The following is a 17,626-nucleotide window of genomic DNA, read 5'->3' as shown; positions in this document are numbered from 1 at the left end:
CTGGCTATGAGACCAGCACCCACTGAGGAAACCAACCTTACTCCCCTAACTCCCTGCTTCTCCTCTTCATGGAATATTTAGAAATCACATTCTTCTTCTTCTTCTTCTTCTTCTTCTTCTTCTTCTTTTTTTTTGCTAAGGATCAGGACAATATGTGAATGGACACTTGGCATCTAGAAAAATGCCCGTGTCAGCTGTAGCACACTCTCCCCAGAATTACTCAGAGGACAGAGGCGTCTCTGAGTCAACACAAGCTCTGTATGCAGAACACTGACCCAGGCATGAAAGAGTCCACATTATCTGTTTATCACTTTTATGCCATGTTGGTTAAGGTTTTTATGATGCATGCTCCATGCAATTCTCTTGGACATAAAGAAAATTCACCTTTGACCCTAGGCCAGACACACCCAGCCACAGTGGGCAGTGTCTTTTAAGAAAGTGTGTGCATGCCTCTTTTCCAAGAACTTAACAATTTTATGCCCTGCACTGTTTAGGGAGTTGTGGTATTTGCACTGTCAGCTACTGCAATAAAACTCTAAGTGTTACACATCCCGGGTTCTACCGAAGATTGTCCATCGCCTGAAACAAAGTTCTTGAACCTCTGTAGGGCCACTGAGGGTTGGAGAGAGCAATGACCTGTGCTCTAGCCTTTAGTCACTCCCAAAGTCCACAGGATAAGGACTCCATGGGTGGAACATCCTCATCAGATACAATCTTTAGGGTGTGCCGGGTTCCAACAAATGAGACAGGTGTTAACTCTACACGTAAGCAGAGGCTGGCAGGAGGGCCCCACAGCCAGACTGTCTATGCCAACAAATGCAGGTTGGCCAGGGGAAAGGCCACTCAACTAACTCACAGTCAAATTCCAGGGGACCTCTAAGGACACCCCCCACCCCCCGCCAAGATTTGGATCAGTACTGGCTTCGGTCCTCCAAGAGTTCTACTCTTAAAGAGCCTTCAAGACCTAAGAATCCTAGAATGCTAAGAGTCTGAATTACTCAACAGGAATCCCAGAATGTCTAGAAGAGAAAGTTCTCTGTGGAGGTTCAAGTCTTTCCTTCCCAGAAACTCCAGATAGCCAAGATTAAGACAATAATTCCACCTCTACTCATACCTTGAATACAGAACATGCTGATTTTGTGTAAGCCTTTAATTCAGGGCTCTTAGCACGTATATTCTATGTGTATATAGATTCTATACACATCTATATAATACAGACACACACACACACACACACACAGGCTTGACCCTCCCCCAGGGCAAGAAGGTCACCTTATAGGTCCTTTCCTACGACTGCCTCCCTCAAGAGTTTCTCAGACTCAAAGCTGTTTTTCAAGCCAAACCCAAATATGTTATATTTAACTGGAAATTTCAGTGTCAAACAATAAGGGAGTGGTTTAAAAAGATCACAGTACCCTCACAGAATAAAATACTATTCAGACATTACAAATTTAAAAAGCAGTAGACTACATAGCTATAGGGGAAATGTCCTGAGTAAAAAATGAACAATTTATACCATCCCAACCAAGGCGGACTGGTTCTATGCCATCCAGGCCGTGACTCCTTGGTGGTTCCCACCCAGCTGGCTGCCAAACTGTACTAGACAGCACGGACGCTCACCACCAGCCTGGAGGGAGTCCCCAGGCTCATCCTTTCACTGGCTTAATCTGGCAAATGAAGGTATGACCCCAAACCCTAATTCACTGCCACCCCTGGGCCTACCTGACCACACCCTCGGTCCACCTTGGGGCTCAAACTCCAGCTTCTGGCCAGGTCTGCACTTACCAGTTCTGCAGTAAGGGTAGGCATTCCATGCCTTTTCATGTATATTCAGGGCTCCCTCTGGGGCTAGCATTCGAACAAACGTGGGCACTTTGCTGTGGTAAGAAAAAGGGATTGTGAAGAAAAATGGAGAGGAGAAAAGACAGTGGGCTTTTATATCACATTCTTCAGGCCACAGCCCCAGCTTCTTCAGTGGGGTTGACGAGCAAATTTCCATAAGATAAGCAGGTTACTCTTGTGTATGTGAGGCCACCTGTCAGAGCCTGACGCCCAGGCTCGGCTGGCTACTAACATCTACCCACTACTCGCCCCAGTACCTCACCACCCATCAGAACGGACAGCAGGTGGGACCCTGGGCTACCTGCCACGGCTTGGCAGTCCTTACATTATCATTACCCATTTTTTTTAGTTCACCAGGCCCAGGGCATTATACTACACCCTGCAAGGATGTGATAACTCCAAGAGTTCACCCGTCTAGGCTTATGGGCCAGAGTGACTGACAGGCTGATGAACTTGGAATATGGGATCCAAGATAATCTGATCTGCTTCGTCAGTTCTGGGAGGCCAGAAGGGCCTCAGGGCCATCTGACTCCCAGGACAAAATATTTCATCAATTCATTTTATCTCAGGTTACAGAACAGCAGGTACAGTATGAGCCCATTTTTGTTTGTTTGTCTGTTTGTTTTTAAAGGTGCATATGTTCCTCTGCCTTCGTTTTTAGCTGGTAATCCATGTAGTCTTTAGAGGCTCCAACAATCTCATCAGCTTTAGAGCCTGGGCCTAAGACAAAAGAGCTAAGTCCAGCAGAGAGCTGATTCAGGCACTCAGCAACTGAGATTCATTCACTCACCGACACACTCATTCAGGGAAATACTCCTGTGTGCCAGGCACCAGGACACATACAGAAATCACACAGACATGGCTCCTGACTTCATGGAGCTTACGTGCGAGCAGGGAGTCCAGCAAACCAGGCAGAGGACGGCACTGTACGCGTATATGCCATAACGGGTGACCCCAGGGCTCTGGGGGGACAGAGCGCGGGGAGAACACGGTGTGGGAGGCATGGGACATGGGGAGGCTCCTCAGAGAAAATAAGAATTACACGAACACAGAATAGAGTGTGAGTAGGACTGAGCTAGAAAGAAGGTCAGAAAGTAAGGTTAGAAAAGCTAGGAGAAAGAGAAGATTGGAGTAGCTGGTATAAGATATGAGGCAGGAAATATAAGAAAACATGATGGGGTGCCTGGGTGGCTCAGTCGGTTGAGCGGCCAACTTTGGCTCAGGTCATGATCCCACGGTTCATGAGTTCGAGCCCCACATCAGGCTCTGTGCTGACAGCTCAGAGTCTGGAGCCTGTTTGGGATTCTCTGTCTCCCTCTCTCTCTGCCCCTCCCCAACTCATGCTCTGTCTCTGTCTCTTCAAAAATAAATAAACATGAAAAAGAAAAGAAAAGAAAAGATGCAAAATCTGGTCATAAAAGATCTTGTAAGTTATATCAAGGAGTATGGACTTTATCCATACTTTCGGGCATAGGGAAGCCATCCAGAACTTTTTTTTTTTTTAATATTTATTCATTCATTCATTCATTCATTCATTTATTTATTTTTAGGAGAGCACAAGCAGGGGAGGGACAGAGAGAGGGGGACAGAGAATCCAAAGTGGGCTCTGTGCTGACAGGTTAACAACAGTGAGCCCAATATGGGGCTCGAACTCACAATCTGTGAGATCATGACCTGAGCCAAAGTTGGACGCTCAACCGACTGAGCCACCTAGGTGTCCCCATCCGAAACTTTTAAGCTGGGGAGCAACAGATCTATCTTTGGACAGAACACTGGAAGCAGAGAAATGGAAAGCAGGGAGAACAGTTAGGAGGCGCTGTAGTAAGAGATGATGATGGCTGGCAAGAGATGATGGAAGGCAATGGAAATGCTGGAGGTACTAAGGAGATGGAGTCAAAGGACTTGATGTGATATGAGGGATGAGGAAGAAGGTAGTGGGCAGCCCATATTTCTGACCAGGGCAACCAGACGGCTGACAGGAAGGCTTTGATCCTCATGAGGGAAGGTGGTCACGGGATTCAGCACTGTTGGTTTCCACCTGGTTTTTGCAGTGGAAGTTAAGTCAAGAGTGGTGGTGGCAGCCCAAAGTTTACCCCCTCTCTTTTAAGGAAGAGAGTAAGACATGTCCCACCCTCCACATGTACAGATCTCCCCTCTGACACTTTGGTTGGACCAACTGAGTCGTAAGAAACCAGCTGGTCTCTTCTCCCAACCTCACTATCTCTGCAAAGTCCTCTTTAGGAAAACACAGAGACGCTATGGGGAAGGCACATCCTGAGTCTTATTCTAACCAACGGTGAATGGCTCAGTAAGGATTGGTTGGCAGTCAACTGCGTAGGGATGGAAGAAGACGAAGAGGAGACATGGAGGAGAAAGAAGACAACGGCAAGGAAATGGGATCATGGCGAGATTTCCCCACTTTACAGTGTTGCTCTCTTCCTGGTTCCAGCACTCACAAAATCCTGGACCGCTCTGGCCTAGCACTTTTACATCTCCAGAGCATCAGACTACATTAAGTCAGGGATTTCACCAGACGAAAATGAAATTGATTTCATGTCTAGTCAGTTCAGCGACTGGAAATGAAGATTCCGGTTTATGTTACATGGCAATGTAAATGTACTTATTGCCACTGAACTTAAAAATGGTGAATTTTGTGTTTTGTGTATTTTACCACAGTTAAAAAACATAGATTTGGGGGGAAAAAAGGCATAGATAAGATTTATTTTTTCCAGCACTGGATAGTTTCTAAAACTAGCTTTGTTCAACTTCCATTCAAGCTGGTGTATGTTTACCATGGCTTTCAGTGCCCTTTGGGTCAGCTTAGAGTTTACTGAAATATGACTGTTTACTGAAATATATGATTCAGCAAATCTATGTGATTTGCTACGGATTTTGGTATACAAATAAGACTCACTTTTATTTTTATTTATTTTTTTAATGTTTATTTAGTTTTGAGAGACAGACAGACAGCATGTAAGCTGGGGAGGGGCAGACAGAGGGAGACCCAGAATCAGAAGCAGGCTCCAAGCTCTGAACTGTCAGCACAAATTTGGACGCGGGGCTCAAACCCATGCACTGTGAGATCATGACCTGAGCTAAGTCTGGTGCTTAACCCACTGAGCCACCCAGGCACCCCTCAGACTCACGTTTACTTATGCCTTTGGGGCACCTGGGTGGCTCAGTCGGTTAAGCGTCCGACTTCGGCTCAGGTCATGATCTCACAGTGCGTGGGTTCGAGCCCTGCTTCGGGCTCTGTGCTGACAGCTCAGAGCCTGGAGCCTGTTTCGGATTCTGGGTTTCCCTCTCTCCGCCCCTCCCCAGCTCACACTCTGTCTCTCTCAAAAATAAGTAAACATTAAAAAAAATTTCTTTTAATTAAATACGTATGCCTTTGATCCAAAAAGAGGTGCTTCAAGTTCTCTAGTAACCAATTCCCCAATATCAGAATTTAAAATACTACCTGCCCCCAATTTCACTTTTAGGAGCATGTACTATAAATTTATACACATAAGTGCAGCAAAAGATCTGTGTAACATCTGGCAAGGATGACGGTCCATCCAGCAGGGGAGGACTGGTGAAGCAGACTATAGCACATCTGTATGACGTAGCACTGTGCTCTCTAAAAGAACAGGGTAGAATATGCTGACAGCCAAAGACAGCTATGATATGACAAGTAACAAAAGCGCCAAGTCCAGATCCGTGCGTATAGTTCGATCCCATGGATGAGAGAACAATAAAGGAAATGGAACACCCATACACACACACACACACACACACACACACACACACACACCCCTATACTCACAGACCATGGAACAGCCTCCAAGAAACTAAACACTACCACCTCTAGGGACGAGGAACCTGGCGGGGAAAGTATTAAAAAAAAAAAAAATCCAAAAAATAAATTAAAAATAAACTAAAAAACCTTTAAACGAGCAAAGAAGTGTCCTTTACGCCCACTCTCACAGGTGAAGCAACCCGCGTAACCAGCCGAGAACCCGGAAAAAAACCCCAGTGATCCACTATCTCTGTTTCGATCCCTGCCTGCCTCCCGGCCCTGCTGCTCTGCCACATACCTCTGTAGGTGGTAGATCTTGTGTGTGTACTGGCCTTTCTCGCCATCCTTCTCATAGGGCTCGTTCACCAGGACCTCCACGCCTTCACCACCACCCGTTTCGTTTTTACTGGCCTCAGCCACAGAATACAGCTGCCCTACTTGGTACTAGAGGAACAGAGAGACAGGAGTCATTGTCAGTGCAGAGTCTTCTCGACAAGCGCACAGAGTCCAGTTGCCAGGAACTGTCCAGTGAGATCACCCTGGGATTCCCCTGCATCCAGGACCTCATTCTGCAGTTCCACTGGGACCTTGCCCAAATCCACCCACAGCGACTAAGAACGCTGCTCCGTGGCCTCTCTTTAGCTATCAGATGTGTTTCGTTTCATCCTTCCCATTTTCCCATCTTCCAGCAAGGCTGAAGGAGCCAGGTAAACATACTTAACTTCACACCACTATCCAGGAACCAGATTACAGAGTCCAAGGCAGCTTCTTCCCTGAACCTGCCTCTGGTATTAAGACCCTAAAACCAGATCTGGGTCGGCCGCTAGAATCTCTTCACCCCATTCATTCAAACAGATCCTAACACAGGACTTCTTGTCAAAGAAAGTTGCCCCAGTGCTCTGAGAAGTCCACAACCTCTGCTGTGAACTGACTCATCTACCTGTTTTTTCTCCAGTGTCGGGCAGCTCGTCACCCTGCCAGCGGCTCAGAGAACAGTTTTACAGGCGACCAAACCTCCTGATGCTTTCCAGATTCCTGGTAGCGCTGGGGCAAGTGGCCTGCTTCCCATACTGGATGACAGAGATTCCGACCCCACGGTGTGTGCCTTTACTAGATGGCAAGAACCCGGTTTTCCTTTATTTGGTCATCTGCCACCCTATCAAGTCACCAGTCAAGGTTACTGGCCTCCTCTGACCCCCTCAGGACAACCCAGTGTTACGGCCAGTGACCTGGGCATTGCCCAGACCTGGCCCTTCTCTGCAACCTTCTGAGTGAAGCTGTTTGGAGGGAAAAATAAGGCAAAAAGAACGAACGGCAGTAGTTAATGCAGGAAGTTATGTCTATACCGGAGGATGCATTTTCCTTCTTACTGCCAGTGCCACCAGGAACAACTATTCAGGGAGGATGAGAAAAAAAGGTACGTAATCACACTGCGGGTATAAAGGTTTTCCTCACCCTCTACGTTGCTCCCCAGACTCCTTTTACGCCCAGGAGAGACAGACAAGGGGTTCCCTCCCTTCGAGATTAAAAGAGAGAGGCTGCGTCTCTGAGCAGCTGCCACTTAACCCACTCCCGGCAACAGCAAGGAGCAGAGGCAGCTTCCAGGGCTACTTCCCCTCAAACTTGGAAGCCCGCTCTACCAGGCAGCTTCAGAATGAAGCACTGCAGGGAAATTTCTGGGCAGAGTCTGGGGGAGGCAGCACACTAGGACAAACGCCTAGAGGCCTAACTTCCAAAGTAAAAACCCAGTATAAAATGCCAAAGAAAGGCCCAAGCAAGTGATCAAGGCTCAGTTAATCCCATAGAGAGAAACATCTGGGACAGAGCCAGTCACCTTGACCTTGCTAATCCTGAACAACATCAGTGCTGCCTCAATGCCCCCGTGGAACACCAAGCTGTCTCTGTGCCTTTCCAAGTCCACCCCCTCAAGTGGGTCCGGGTTGGGCTAAAACAGGGGTTCCTAAGAAGGAGCATTAATTGTTTCAGAGAAGAGTCATAACAACATCTAACCACTGACTCAGCAATCCTGAAGGACAGGCTGAAGAAAGGGCCTGGTGGAGGGGACAGGGCTGGCTGTCGGCTGGTGGCGCTGCTTGGGGAGGGGCCCCCACGCAGACACTAATCCCCTTCATTTGGTTCCTCATCAGATACAGGAACCAGAGGGCAGGCTCTAAGAGGATCAGTCTGTTGGGCCGGCATCTTCTCCCTTTAATCTCTCTTGATATTCTGATCCTTTAATCCCAATGAGACAAGTGAAGGCCGTTCTGTTAATCCAAAGGGGTTAAGTAAGACTGGCCTTCAGAAGCTACAAGTGAGGGACACTTTTCATGCCAGAGGGTTCCCTTTGGCAAAGTGGCGCCACACCTTGGGAAAGCGGAAAGCAGCCACACTCAGATGGGGATGGGGCTGGGGGTGGCGGGCAGACCATTAAATTAGATAAAAAAAACCCTTATCCATCTGAGGATTCCAGCCTCCTCAGGCCTAGGACAATGAGGCCTGCCCTTGTCCCAAAGAACTAAGACACTCAGCTAAGAAAAACAGACTCTACCACTTAGGCAACCTGGGAGCGGGAGCCCAGGAACATGCAGTGGGTGGGCCTGAAACACTGACAGGCAATATTATCATGAAAAACAGCACAGCTGTTGGCCCCATCCACGTGACTGTGTCAGGCCAGGTACCACAGGCGGATGGTAACGTGCATTTCTGGAAATGGGAAGTAAAACAGCCCTGCCCACAGGGAAGAGGGTGGGCCTATCTAAGCCAGGAACCACCGGTGGACACACCCTTGTCAAACATCCAGGGCTTTCTCCGCAGAAGGCCTAGAAACCCTGTGCAGTGTTAACCCAAAGGCTCTGGCCAGATAGAAGCTAATTCCGCCCCAAAATATTGATTCACACCATCAGGATCGTTATAAAGACGTGGCCTTCTCTTTTCTCCTTCTTCTCTTTCCCAACCTACAACAGAAAGCCCTGAGGAAGGGTGCCTGGCTGGCTCAGTCACAAGAGCATGCAATTCTTGATCCTGAGGCCTTGAGTTAAGCTCCACGTTGGCTACACAGATCACTTACATAAATAAATAAACTTTTAAAAAAAAAAAAAGGAAAGAAAGCCACGAGGGCCTCAAATCAAGGCCTCCAATTAGGAAGTAAATCCAACAGTCATATGATGCTGGGCTGTTCCCATGGGAACCATGAGTCATGATGGGTCTATTGATAAAGACTGAAAAGGTTGATCATTACTTGTTTCTTCTTTGGCTTCCCCATTCAAGATTTTCTGATCTCTGGAACTAAAGTTTAAGCCATCAGAAAAGCAGCTCCAGGGTGCCTGCTGGCTCAGATGGTGGAGCAAGGGATTCTTGATCTTGGGGTTATAAGTTCAAGACCCACACTAGGGCCATAGAAGTTACTTAAAAACAAAAAATCTTAGAGAAGCAGCACCACTTCACCCTATCCAAGCCATGTACTTGCTTTCTCATCAGTGGTTTCTAGCTAAGAAAAAGCTGACCATTCCCAGTCGGACAGATGAATCCTTAGCAGAGCTTACTTCCCAAGCTTCTGCTTAGACTTTAGGCTCTGTTCACCCTGCCCCATCACTTCCTCAATGCTGCAAAAAAAAAAAAAAAAAAAAAAAAAAAAAAAAAAATCACAAGCTAAAAACTGCCAATTGCAGATGATCTCAAGGTGAGTTCCTCTTTCCCTCCACTCTTGGCCCCATCCTAAGTCACCTCCAGCCTTGCTGCAGAGTAGCCAATAGGTGCTCCTGAACAGTGCTGGCTCTCCCGGGTTGGCCACACTTCTCACAAATATTCCCATCCTTGTTCCATCAAGATACTACCTGTGAAAAGACCCATTTTGCCCCTAAATGCTACACTGAGGTACTCCGGAGTTCCTGGGGGACATCTTCCTGACTGGGGGGTGGGGGGATCATATATACACAGGTGGGATCATCCTGTATAGCAAAGAGAGGGTTACTGGACTCCCAAGAGCTGAGTTTCAGGGTAAGGGACAGGCCGAGCCTTCCCGCTTGGCCTCCTGATTTGGAAAATCATCACTTTTATTTTTCACAAAGACGGCAAGGCCTCCAAGGAGGTGGGTTAACAGGAGCCCCCCAAGCCCAACACCTGTCAGCCTAAGCACAGGGTTCCCAGGCCCCAGGTACATGTCAGGTGCTTCCAGGGATAGGAGCATCTATCCTTTCCATGCCCTTTGCCCTGCATCCCCAGTCTGGTTTCTCTCAAGCTCCTTTCCTAGAGCACCCAGAGCATGTTCAAGGACCACCTCTGGCTCCCACCCCCAGGTCTCCACAGCTCTTATCAGATTATAGCCCACCACTGGAGACGATTCTCTAGGGGGCCGATGCCTACCCACCCCCTTTGGGTCCAAGAAGCTTGGATATCTGTCTCATCTAAAGTGTGCTGCAGGCTCTGTTGGCCTGATTTCATTTTTCAAAGGTCCATTTCATATTTGGAACAGAGTGTAAGTTATCACAGGAGCTTCATGCTGACACCACAGGAAAGACAGTGACTGAGGGCACCGCGCTGGCTGACACACTTCACCCAAACCGGAGCCTGGCTAGAAGCTGGGGGGTGCAAAGAACAGGCTGCAACAGGAGAAGACAGTGGAGGAGATTCAAAGAAAGGATGGAACAAGGGAGGCTCTATGACAGTTTTTTGCTGTCCAAGACACGATTCTGAGTCAGCATGGCCTATGAACCTTCCTGGGGCAAGTCCTGCCAGATCCCCATACACAGGGACGTTGGGCCTAAAACCATAAAAGGACAGAGGGCAAGCCAAGCCCATTTGTTATTCCTTGCCCTCCGTAAAAGGGTTCGGGGCCTTGGTCTTCCCAGCGGTCACCTAGAGCATGGCTAGGCAGGGCCTCGGAGATTTCCCGCCCTACTGGTTTGTTGCACAACCAGAGAGAGGGCCGTGCACGCTTCCCAGTCAAGTGCTGGAGGGCCCAGAAATCCCCTCACTCAGTCCCCTCAATAAAATGTCCCCCAACAGGCACAGTCTTAGCAGGTAAAAGGGGCTGGTTTAGGCTCTATCCAAAGTCTCCGTTCAAAGTTACCTAGCATGCCGACAGCTTGAGGCAGGTTGCAGATATACAAAATAGGTGCCCTCCTTCCACTAAAGGTGGCACTAGGAAAATTCTCATCGGATACTGAGTATCTCTAAGTTAGAACAACCATGAAAACCACACCAAGAGGGTGGGCCACTTGTAGCCCAACGTAGCTAATGGTCACAAGCAATTATATGAATAAAAAGAAACTATGAATAAAAAGGAAAAAAAAAAACTTACCTCATCTACAGACACAGGCAGGATGACTCGGCTACAAGAGAGGGAAAACAGTATCAACTTCAGGCCTGAATGCTACCCAAGGCCATTACAGCACCACTGTAGAACAGTCTTAAATGTTCTGTTGCACATGGCATATGCTCACTGCCGAAAACCCAGCAGAGAATGGCCCCCTGAGTGCTATAAGGCAGGATCGTCTGTGCCCTTCAGCCCCAACTTAGAACCTGTGATTCAGTGCAAGCCTGTCCCCCTACGGGCTACTTCGCAGGCCTCTGACTCACATTTGGAGCTGTCTTCTTCTCCCTTTCCCCCACTGATATCTTTCCCAGCAAAACGAGACCCCCCCCCCCCCCCCCCGCAAACTCTGAAGCCAAGATGAGGAGTCAGACCTGAAGACTCAGGCCCTGGGGATTTCATCCCTACGGACCCAATGTCCTGACGATGGCCCTCAAGGTAGAAAGCTAGGAAGGGACCAAGCTCCTTCAAAGCTTAATCACCCCAAGAGCACACACCAACCATCTCTGCTCTGAGGAAGGATATTGCAATACAAGCTACTATCACAAAGTCACCAAGAGAGGACACTCGACTTGTGTCTTCAACTCCAGAAGCTGTCCAAAGGCACCCCAACTGACAGTTTCCTTTTACTTCTTCTCCATCTTAACGACCACTGATTGTTGGAGGTGCCAACAAGCCATGACCAACAAGTCATGCCCAGCCAGGTCGCACGCCCGTCAGCATTCCACAGAGGTGCGAGGGCTAGTGGCAGAGCAACAGCCGAGCCCCAGCTGAAAGCCGCGCGGTCAGAGAGGTGAGACCAAAACACTTGGTTGTATTCATACAGACGAGGCCCGCTCCCGAGCTCAGGTTCTCAGTGCCCAGACCCCAGTTGGAACGCCCTGGAGCCTCCTGCCCCTCGCACGCTTGGCGAAGCGTGAGCTGCTATGTTCTGCTTCCTAGGCAGTGCTTCCGACAACTGGGATCTGTGCTCCAGGCTGCTAAACAGTCCGCTCACTATTTTCCAAATCCACAAAGGTCCCCCAGGTAGCAAGAAGCACACAGGGGTCTGAGAAAAACATCACACTGAAGGCAAGGTGCGGGGCAGAAAAGGAGCAGGAAAAACAAAAGGGGCTTCAAGTGCTTACTGCCTGCTAACCCCCTCCTCCAGAATGACTCAAATAACACAAATCCTGCAGGTTACTGGATGCTGCCGCGAATGCCCTTCCTCCCATTAGAGAAAGCCAACAGCGCAGAAAAATACTTCCAACGTGGAGGCCACAATTTCTGCACCCTCAGAAGAAACTTCCTAGAAAACAATACGCCTTTTATCTGCAAGAACAGCAGTAAGAATCACATCCAAGAATTTGCAGAAATCAAATCCAGGAGAATCCTGTTAGAGGAAGTGTCAGAAAAATCACCAGGGAAACCGCCAGACCCTGGGTAGGCACCAAGTCTCCCCCAGCTCCTGACGGGATGCTCTGAGGCTGCCTTACGTGACAGCCGCACACCCGGACGTCTCTCCCTGGCTCCTCAGGAGCAAAACCACTTTAGCAGCAATTGGGTGCAATTCCAAAGGATAGGGCCACAGGGGCAGTGCTGGGCTGAGACTGGAGCTGTGCTCACTTCAGTGTGACCTTCACTTCCACCCTTCCCAGAGCTGCAGCACTGCAGCCACGGCCAAGTGTCTCGGATGCCCCCCTCCTCGGCCCCTGCCCCAGGACGCACACACTCGCCGGAGCACACGCGGGGCACAAGTCAGGCAGGAAGGAAACGCAGATGCCAGGCAGGCTCTGCAGCCCCGGCACCTTGGACCTTTCCCTGATAGGCTTCAAGGGTAGAAGAACAAAGACTGGGGAGGAAGGCCCTTTCTTCAAAACTCACTCAGATCTCTTCTGAAGGTCCCTTCCCTGCCTGACCTTCTTCACAAAACTACAGGTTTCTACAGACTCTGGAATTCACTTGGGAAGAGATAAAAAAAGATCAGGAGAATGGGATGGGATGGGAAAAGCCTGTTTTCTGGACGGTCGAGGTTAAAAGCCAAAGTGCACCATGCTCTCCTCCCATTGGTATCCCAAGGTTCTTCCTCCTCACCATACCAAGCTCCAAGCTCTGGCTGGATCAACATCAGACTGGATGTCAAGAACCAGAGGTGGAGGGGCTCCAAAAAATGCTGTTCAGATGAGGTGTCCAGCTGGGACGACAGCTTGGGTCTCTGCTCCCTTTGTTATCCAAAGCGCCACACTATGTCCTAAATGTCCTAAACACCTCCAAGGAGCAAGCCATATGGGATGGGGCAAAGTGCTTTCAATGACAGAATGGAAACAGCCCTCGGCACACCTGCCTGGCTACCAAGTGAGTTCCACCAGTTGCTCTCTATGGGGACATCTCCCCCTTCTGGATTTCCTGGGCTTCTGACCCAATGCTGCCCACCCACCCTCTTCTCCAGGGAAGCACAGTTTCACTGTAAATTCTGCACACACGCATTCAATCTCTCCTCTTTGGGGGCAGGGAGGAAGTCCTGAAATGTTTACTTGGAACCATGAGCTTCAGTGATGGGTCATCTAGTGTTTGAAAGATTTAGCCATCTACACATCCCCACCTGTCATCCAATCCCCTGGATTTCAGGAGCAAGCCTTCTGCCTGCAACACCTACCAGAAGTCACTAGTTTTCCACCCCAGTCACTAGTCGAGAACTCCCTCACCCTTCACTGTCTTTCCTCAAGTAATGGCTTTATGGGAACCTCCTTAATTTCTCAAAGCAATTTCCCTCTTTGCACCAAGACTGAGATTGCCCTAGAGACAGGCTGCCCCTGCCCCCTAACCCCTACTCCAATACGTTTATTTATTACATACATTCACAAACCTACTCCCTCTCCAAACTGTCCTCTACCCTGGTAACATCCCAGCCCTCTCCAGCACTATAACTCCCACAAACCAGCTCCTCCCCAATATTTTCTGGATGCCTTCCCCAAGTGTCCCCCAAGTCCCAAGCAAACATCCTAAGCTTCTTTCCAAGTACCTCCTCCCCTGCACCTACCACTTAGGCACCATGTCACGCCACCAGTGCCCTCTGCAATCTTCTTAGACCCTTCCTCTGTCACCCAAGCCTGGCCCTAACTCCCTGCACCTTTCCCTGTGTGCACTTCCTTACAATCCTCCCCATGCCTAAGGCGGCCACTCCTCATACTCCAGGTCCCCCTCACGCTCCTCTCCACCATCTCAGCTCCATTCCTGAAGCTGTCTTAACTGTTCCTCAGCCCCTGAAGCCTACTCCTCCTTCTCCCGCCAGTCCCCGCGGCCACTCCTGTAGTTCTGGCGGGCCCCTTCGTCCCTCTGCCCCCACTGTAGGGCCACCACGCATCTCCATCCCCTCAAGCCCCTCCTCATGCCCTGCTGGCTCTCACTGTCCCCTTGACCCCATCTCTGGCCCTGTCCAGCCCTCATTGTCCCTTTGGCCTCTTCTCTCAGGCCTATTCGGCCCTCACTGTCCCTCAGGCCCCACCTCAGGAGCTGTCCGTATCTCTCTATCCCCGTCGGCCCCACCTCAGGCCCTTTCCGGCCCTCACGGTCCCCTCAGCCCCTGCTGGGCCGCCCAACAGCCCATCCATTGCTCCCCATCCCCGTCCGGTCGCTGCATCCACTCCGCCAAGCCATCAGGCTCCCTGGTCGTCATCCCCGACTTTCCCTTCCTCCCCGCTTCCGCACGGCGCGCCGGACACTCACTACTCCTTGAGCAGCACCATGTCGCTCCGCAGCTCGGCGGCTGCCCGCTGCCCGCCCGGCCTCCCGCCCGCTTCCCGGCGGCCGCTCTCCCCGTGGCCCGGCCCGGCCCTGCTGCCTGCGCGCCTTCGTCGTGGTCTGCTCCGTCCCCGCCGCTCTCGCTGCGGTCGCCGCGCCGGCTTCTGCCGCCCCGGCCTTGCCGCCTCCCGCGCCGCTGCCGACGCCGCCCGGAGCTCCGGTTCCGCAGCGCCGCGCGGGGGCGGGGCGTCTCTGCGGCAACCAGAGCGTCACACGCAGCGGTGCGCGCTGACCTCAGCGCGAAGGCGGAGCCTTCTCGGGCCCGCCCCCTCCATCCTTAAGTGGGCCGTGGCGTCTGCGTCCTCTTCCGAGGTGGGCCCCCAGCGGGGGTCAAGAACTCCCCGCCGCCCGCCCAGGGCAGTAGGCGAAGCGGACATCAAGGTGTCGCGTGGGGACCTAGGTGTGACTGTTTTGCACCTGTACGTTTGGCCCCCCTCAGCGGGGTGGGTTGAGATCAAGGAAGCAGTTGTGCCAAGAAAATATTAAAAATAGCCAAATTTACATGCAACTGCTGTTCTAAGTGCTTGACTCCTCACAACAACTCTACCGGAAAAAGTTACCATTACTGTCCGCATTTACAGGTGAGGAGGAGGAGGAGGCAGAGGCTAAAGGAATTGCTGAAAAGTGAATGAATGGCTTGTTCAAGTCCATAGAGAGCATGTGATGGAGATTTTCACCTAATAGTCTTAGTGTGATGTCATTCATCCAATAAGTGTTTGCAGAGTACCTGCTGTGTACCAAAACCTGTGCTTTTTTTGAGAGAATGAACCGAGCAGAAATGAGAAAAGGCCCGTGAATAGTGAAACACAAGCTTGATGGGATTACACTGGGGGTATAGTCCTCAAAATTTTCCTGGAAGAAGAGGGTTTGTTTGTTTTTTTTTCACTTTGTTTTTAAGATTTTTTTTTTTTTATATAAAGGAATCTCCACACCCAACGTGGGGCTCAAACTCACGACCCTGAGATCAAGAGGCACATGCTCTATGGAATGAGCCAGCCAGGCACTCCCTGGAAGAGGAAGTTCTAAGCTGAGGTCTGCAGAGAGCTTGGAAAGGGAGGGTTTACCAGGCAGAGTGCGGAGAGGGTTGGGGGCAGATAATGCAGTTCCTGACAGGTGATAATAAGTTGTTTGGAGTCCATCCTAAGGGAGCTGGGGCCTTTTAGGGGTTTTAAGCAGGTTTGGTGTTTGGAGGCTCACTCTGAGCGGTGGGTGGAGAGGGGACGGCGGGGGCCAGAGCAGAGGCAGGGTGACCAGTAAGGAGGCCTCTGCAGAAGTCCAGGTGAAGATGACAGTGATGGGAAAGGGCAGTGGAGGGAAGCAGCTCAAGAGGTAATATCAGCAAGGCTTGTTGACTAATTGGCTGAGGGAGAAAGGAAGAAAACCACCCAGGTTTCTGGCCTGAGAGGCTGGGTGGGCAGTACTGTCTTCAGAAGAATACCAGAAAGGTGGATTTGCACAGCAGAAGATAATGACTCCACGGTTGGACTTGAGGGACAGCCAGGTGATGGTGGGTGGGCTGCCACTGTACGGATTTGGGAAGGGAGGGTGGAGTAGGTGGCATATTGCTGTCAAGCCATGACTCGTACCCCAGGACAGCTCTGAGTATTGCCCATGTTGGCCACTCGTTCATCAAATCCTAAAGTAGGTGCGTGGATTGCCCCAGAAATCCAAGCCCCTTGAAGGAAGGCCAAGAGAAGAGATATTACCACCCAAAGTCCAAGTTGAACTGGACCCTGATCCCCTGACCCTTCAGTAGAGGGCTTTTTCTCCTACATAATAGCAGTGAATAGTTGTTTAACAATCGCCATGTGCTAGTTCTCTCCAGAAAGTAACCGAACTATGCCCTCTGGGAGCCTGAAGTCTAGTTGGGACAACTAGTGAATTCACTCAGTAAATACTGATTGAGCTCCTGGCCCTGTCCTGGGCCTTTTTCTCAGCACTTGGGACACGGGGGGTGACCTAGAAAAACCAGGTCCTTCCCTTGTTCAGAGTGAGGGAGTGGAGTATAAACAAACACAGAAATAACTTCAAGTAGTGATAAATGTTCCGGAGAGGCTGAACATGGTGACTGTGGGCAGTGGCAGGTGACATTAATGGGGTGGTCAGGGAAGGCGCTTAGAGGAGGCGAGGTTTACACTGAGCCCTCCATGATGAGAGGAATTATTGCTAAGCAGACTCTTAGTTAACAAAAGCTGAGACAAAGGGGCTTGGAGGGCTGTGCTGGGCTCTGGGGAAAGTAAGAAGCAAAACAATAATCGAAATGCCTGAGAAACAGCCCCTGCTCTTGAGTCGCTCACAGGGAGGAGGACTTGCAGTTTTGGAGAACTGTAACTCGTGACACAAGGTAGCTTGTGACAAAGGGGAACATGTGTGACACAAAGAACAGGTCCAAGGAGAGGCCTCTCTGGGCTGCAGAGGCGTGGGAAGCATCCTGGGACAACAGGCACTTGAGCCACATTGGAAGAGGAAATGGCATCTCCAGAGGGAAACTATGACATGCAAAGGTGCAGAGGCAGAATGCTACGAGGGCCTCTGGTTAGCATTCGAGCGTGTTCTGCGTGGGCACACAGGTGGGACTGAGTGCCAAGCTAGAGAACTGTATCTCTGTTCCGGGGACAGGGGACAGCCACCCAGGGCCTTAAGGAACCCCCAGTCCTTGTCACCCAGATCCAACGGTTAGAGAGATTTTGCCGCTCACGCTTTATCTCTTTTCTGGAACATTTTATTTTAAATGTTTACGTATTTTTTAGAGAGATCGCGCACACGGGTGAGTGGGGGAGGAGCAGAGGGGAAGGAGGGGACAGAGGATCTGAAGCAGGCTCTGCACTGTCAGCACAGAGCCTGATGCGGGGCTCGAACTAAACTCACAAACCGTGAGATCACGACATGAGCTGAAGTCAGACGCTTAACCAACT

The 17,626-nt window shown here is 50.3% G+C and overlaps 1 protein-coding gene across 1 annotated transcript in view; it reads right to left on the bottom strand.

The window, feature by feature from the left end:
* The window catches only part of PITPNA (phosphatidylinositol transfer protein alpha), a 40,954-nt gene extending 26,095 nt beyond the window's left edge, over positions 1-14,859 (bottom strand). The window contains exons 1-4 of the mRNA XM_030294982.1: positions 14,637-14,859; positions 10,920-10,950; positions 5,919-6,064; positions 1,786-1,877 (exon numbers count right to left, since the gene is read on the bottom strand). Coding sequence (XP_030150842.1) covers positions 1,786-1,877; positions 5,919-6,064; positions 10,920-10,950; positions 14,637-14,656 — 289 coding nt within the window. The 5' untranslated portion in view covers positions 14,657-14,859. The remainder of the gene's footprint in view (positions 1-1,785; positions 1,878-5,918; positions 6,065-10,919; positions 10,951-14,636) is intronic.
* Between the last annotated feature and the right edge of the window lie 2,767 nt (positions 14,860-17,626).

This window comes from Lynx canadensis, chromosome E1, assembly GCF_007474595.2.
Source record: "Lynx canadensis isolate LIC74 chromosome E1, mLynCan4.pri.v2, whole genome shotgun sequence".
Lineage (NCBI taxonomy): Eukaryota > Metazoa > Chordata > Mammalia > Carnivora > Felidae > Lynx > Lynx canadensis.
The sequence above is the reverse complement of the archived record's forward strand: the minus strand, read 5'-3'. Positions and strand labels throughout refer to the sequence as shown.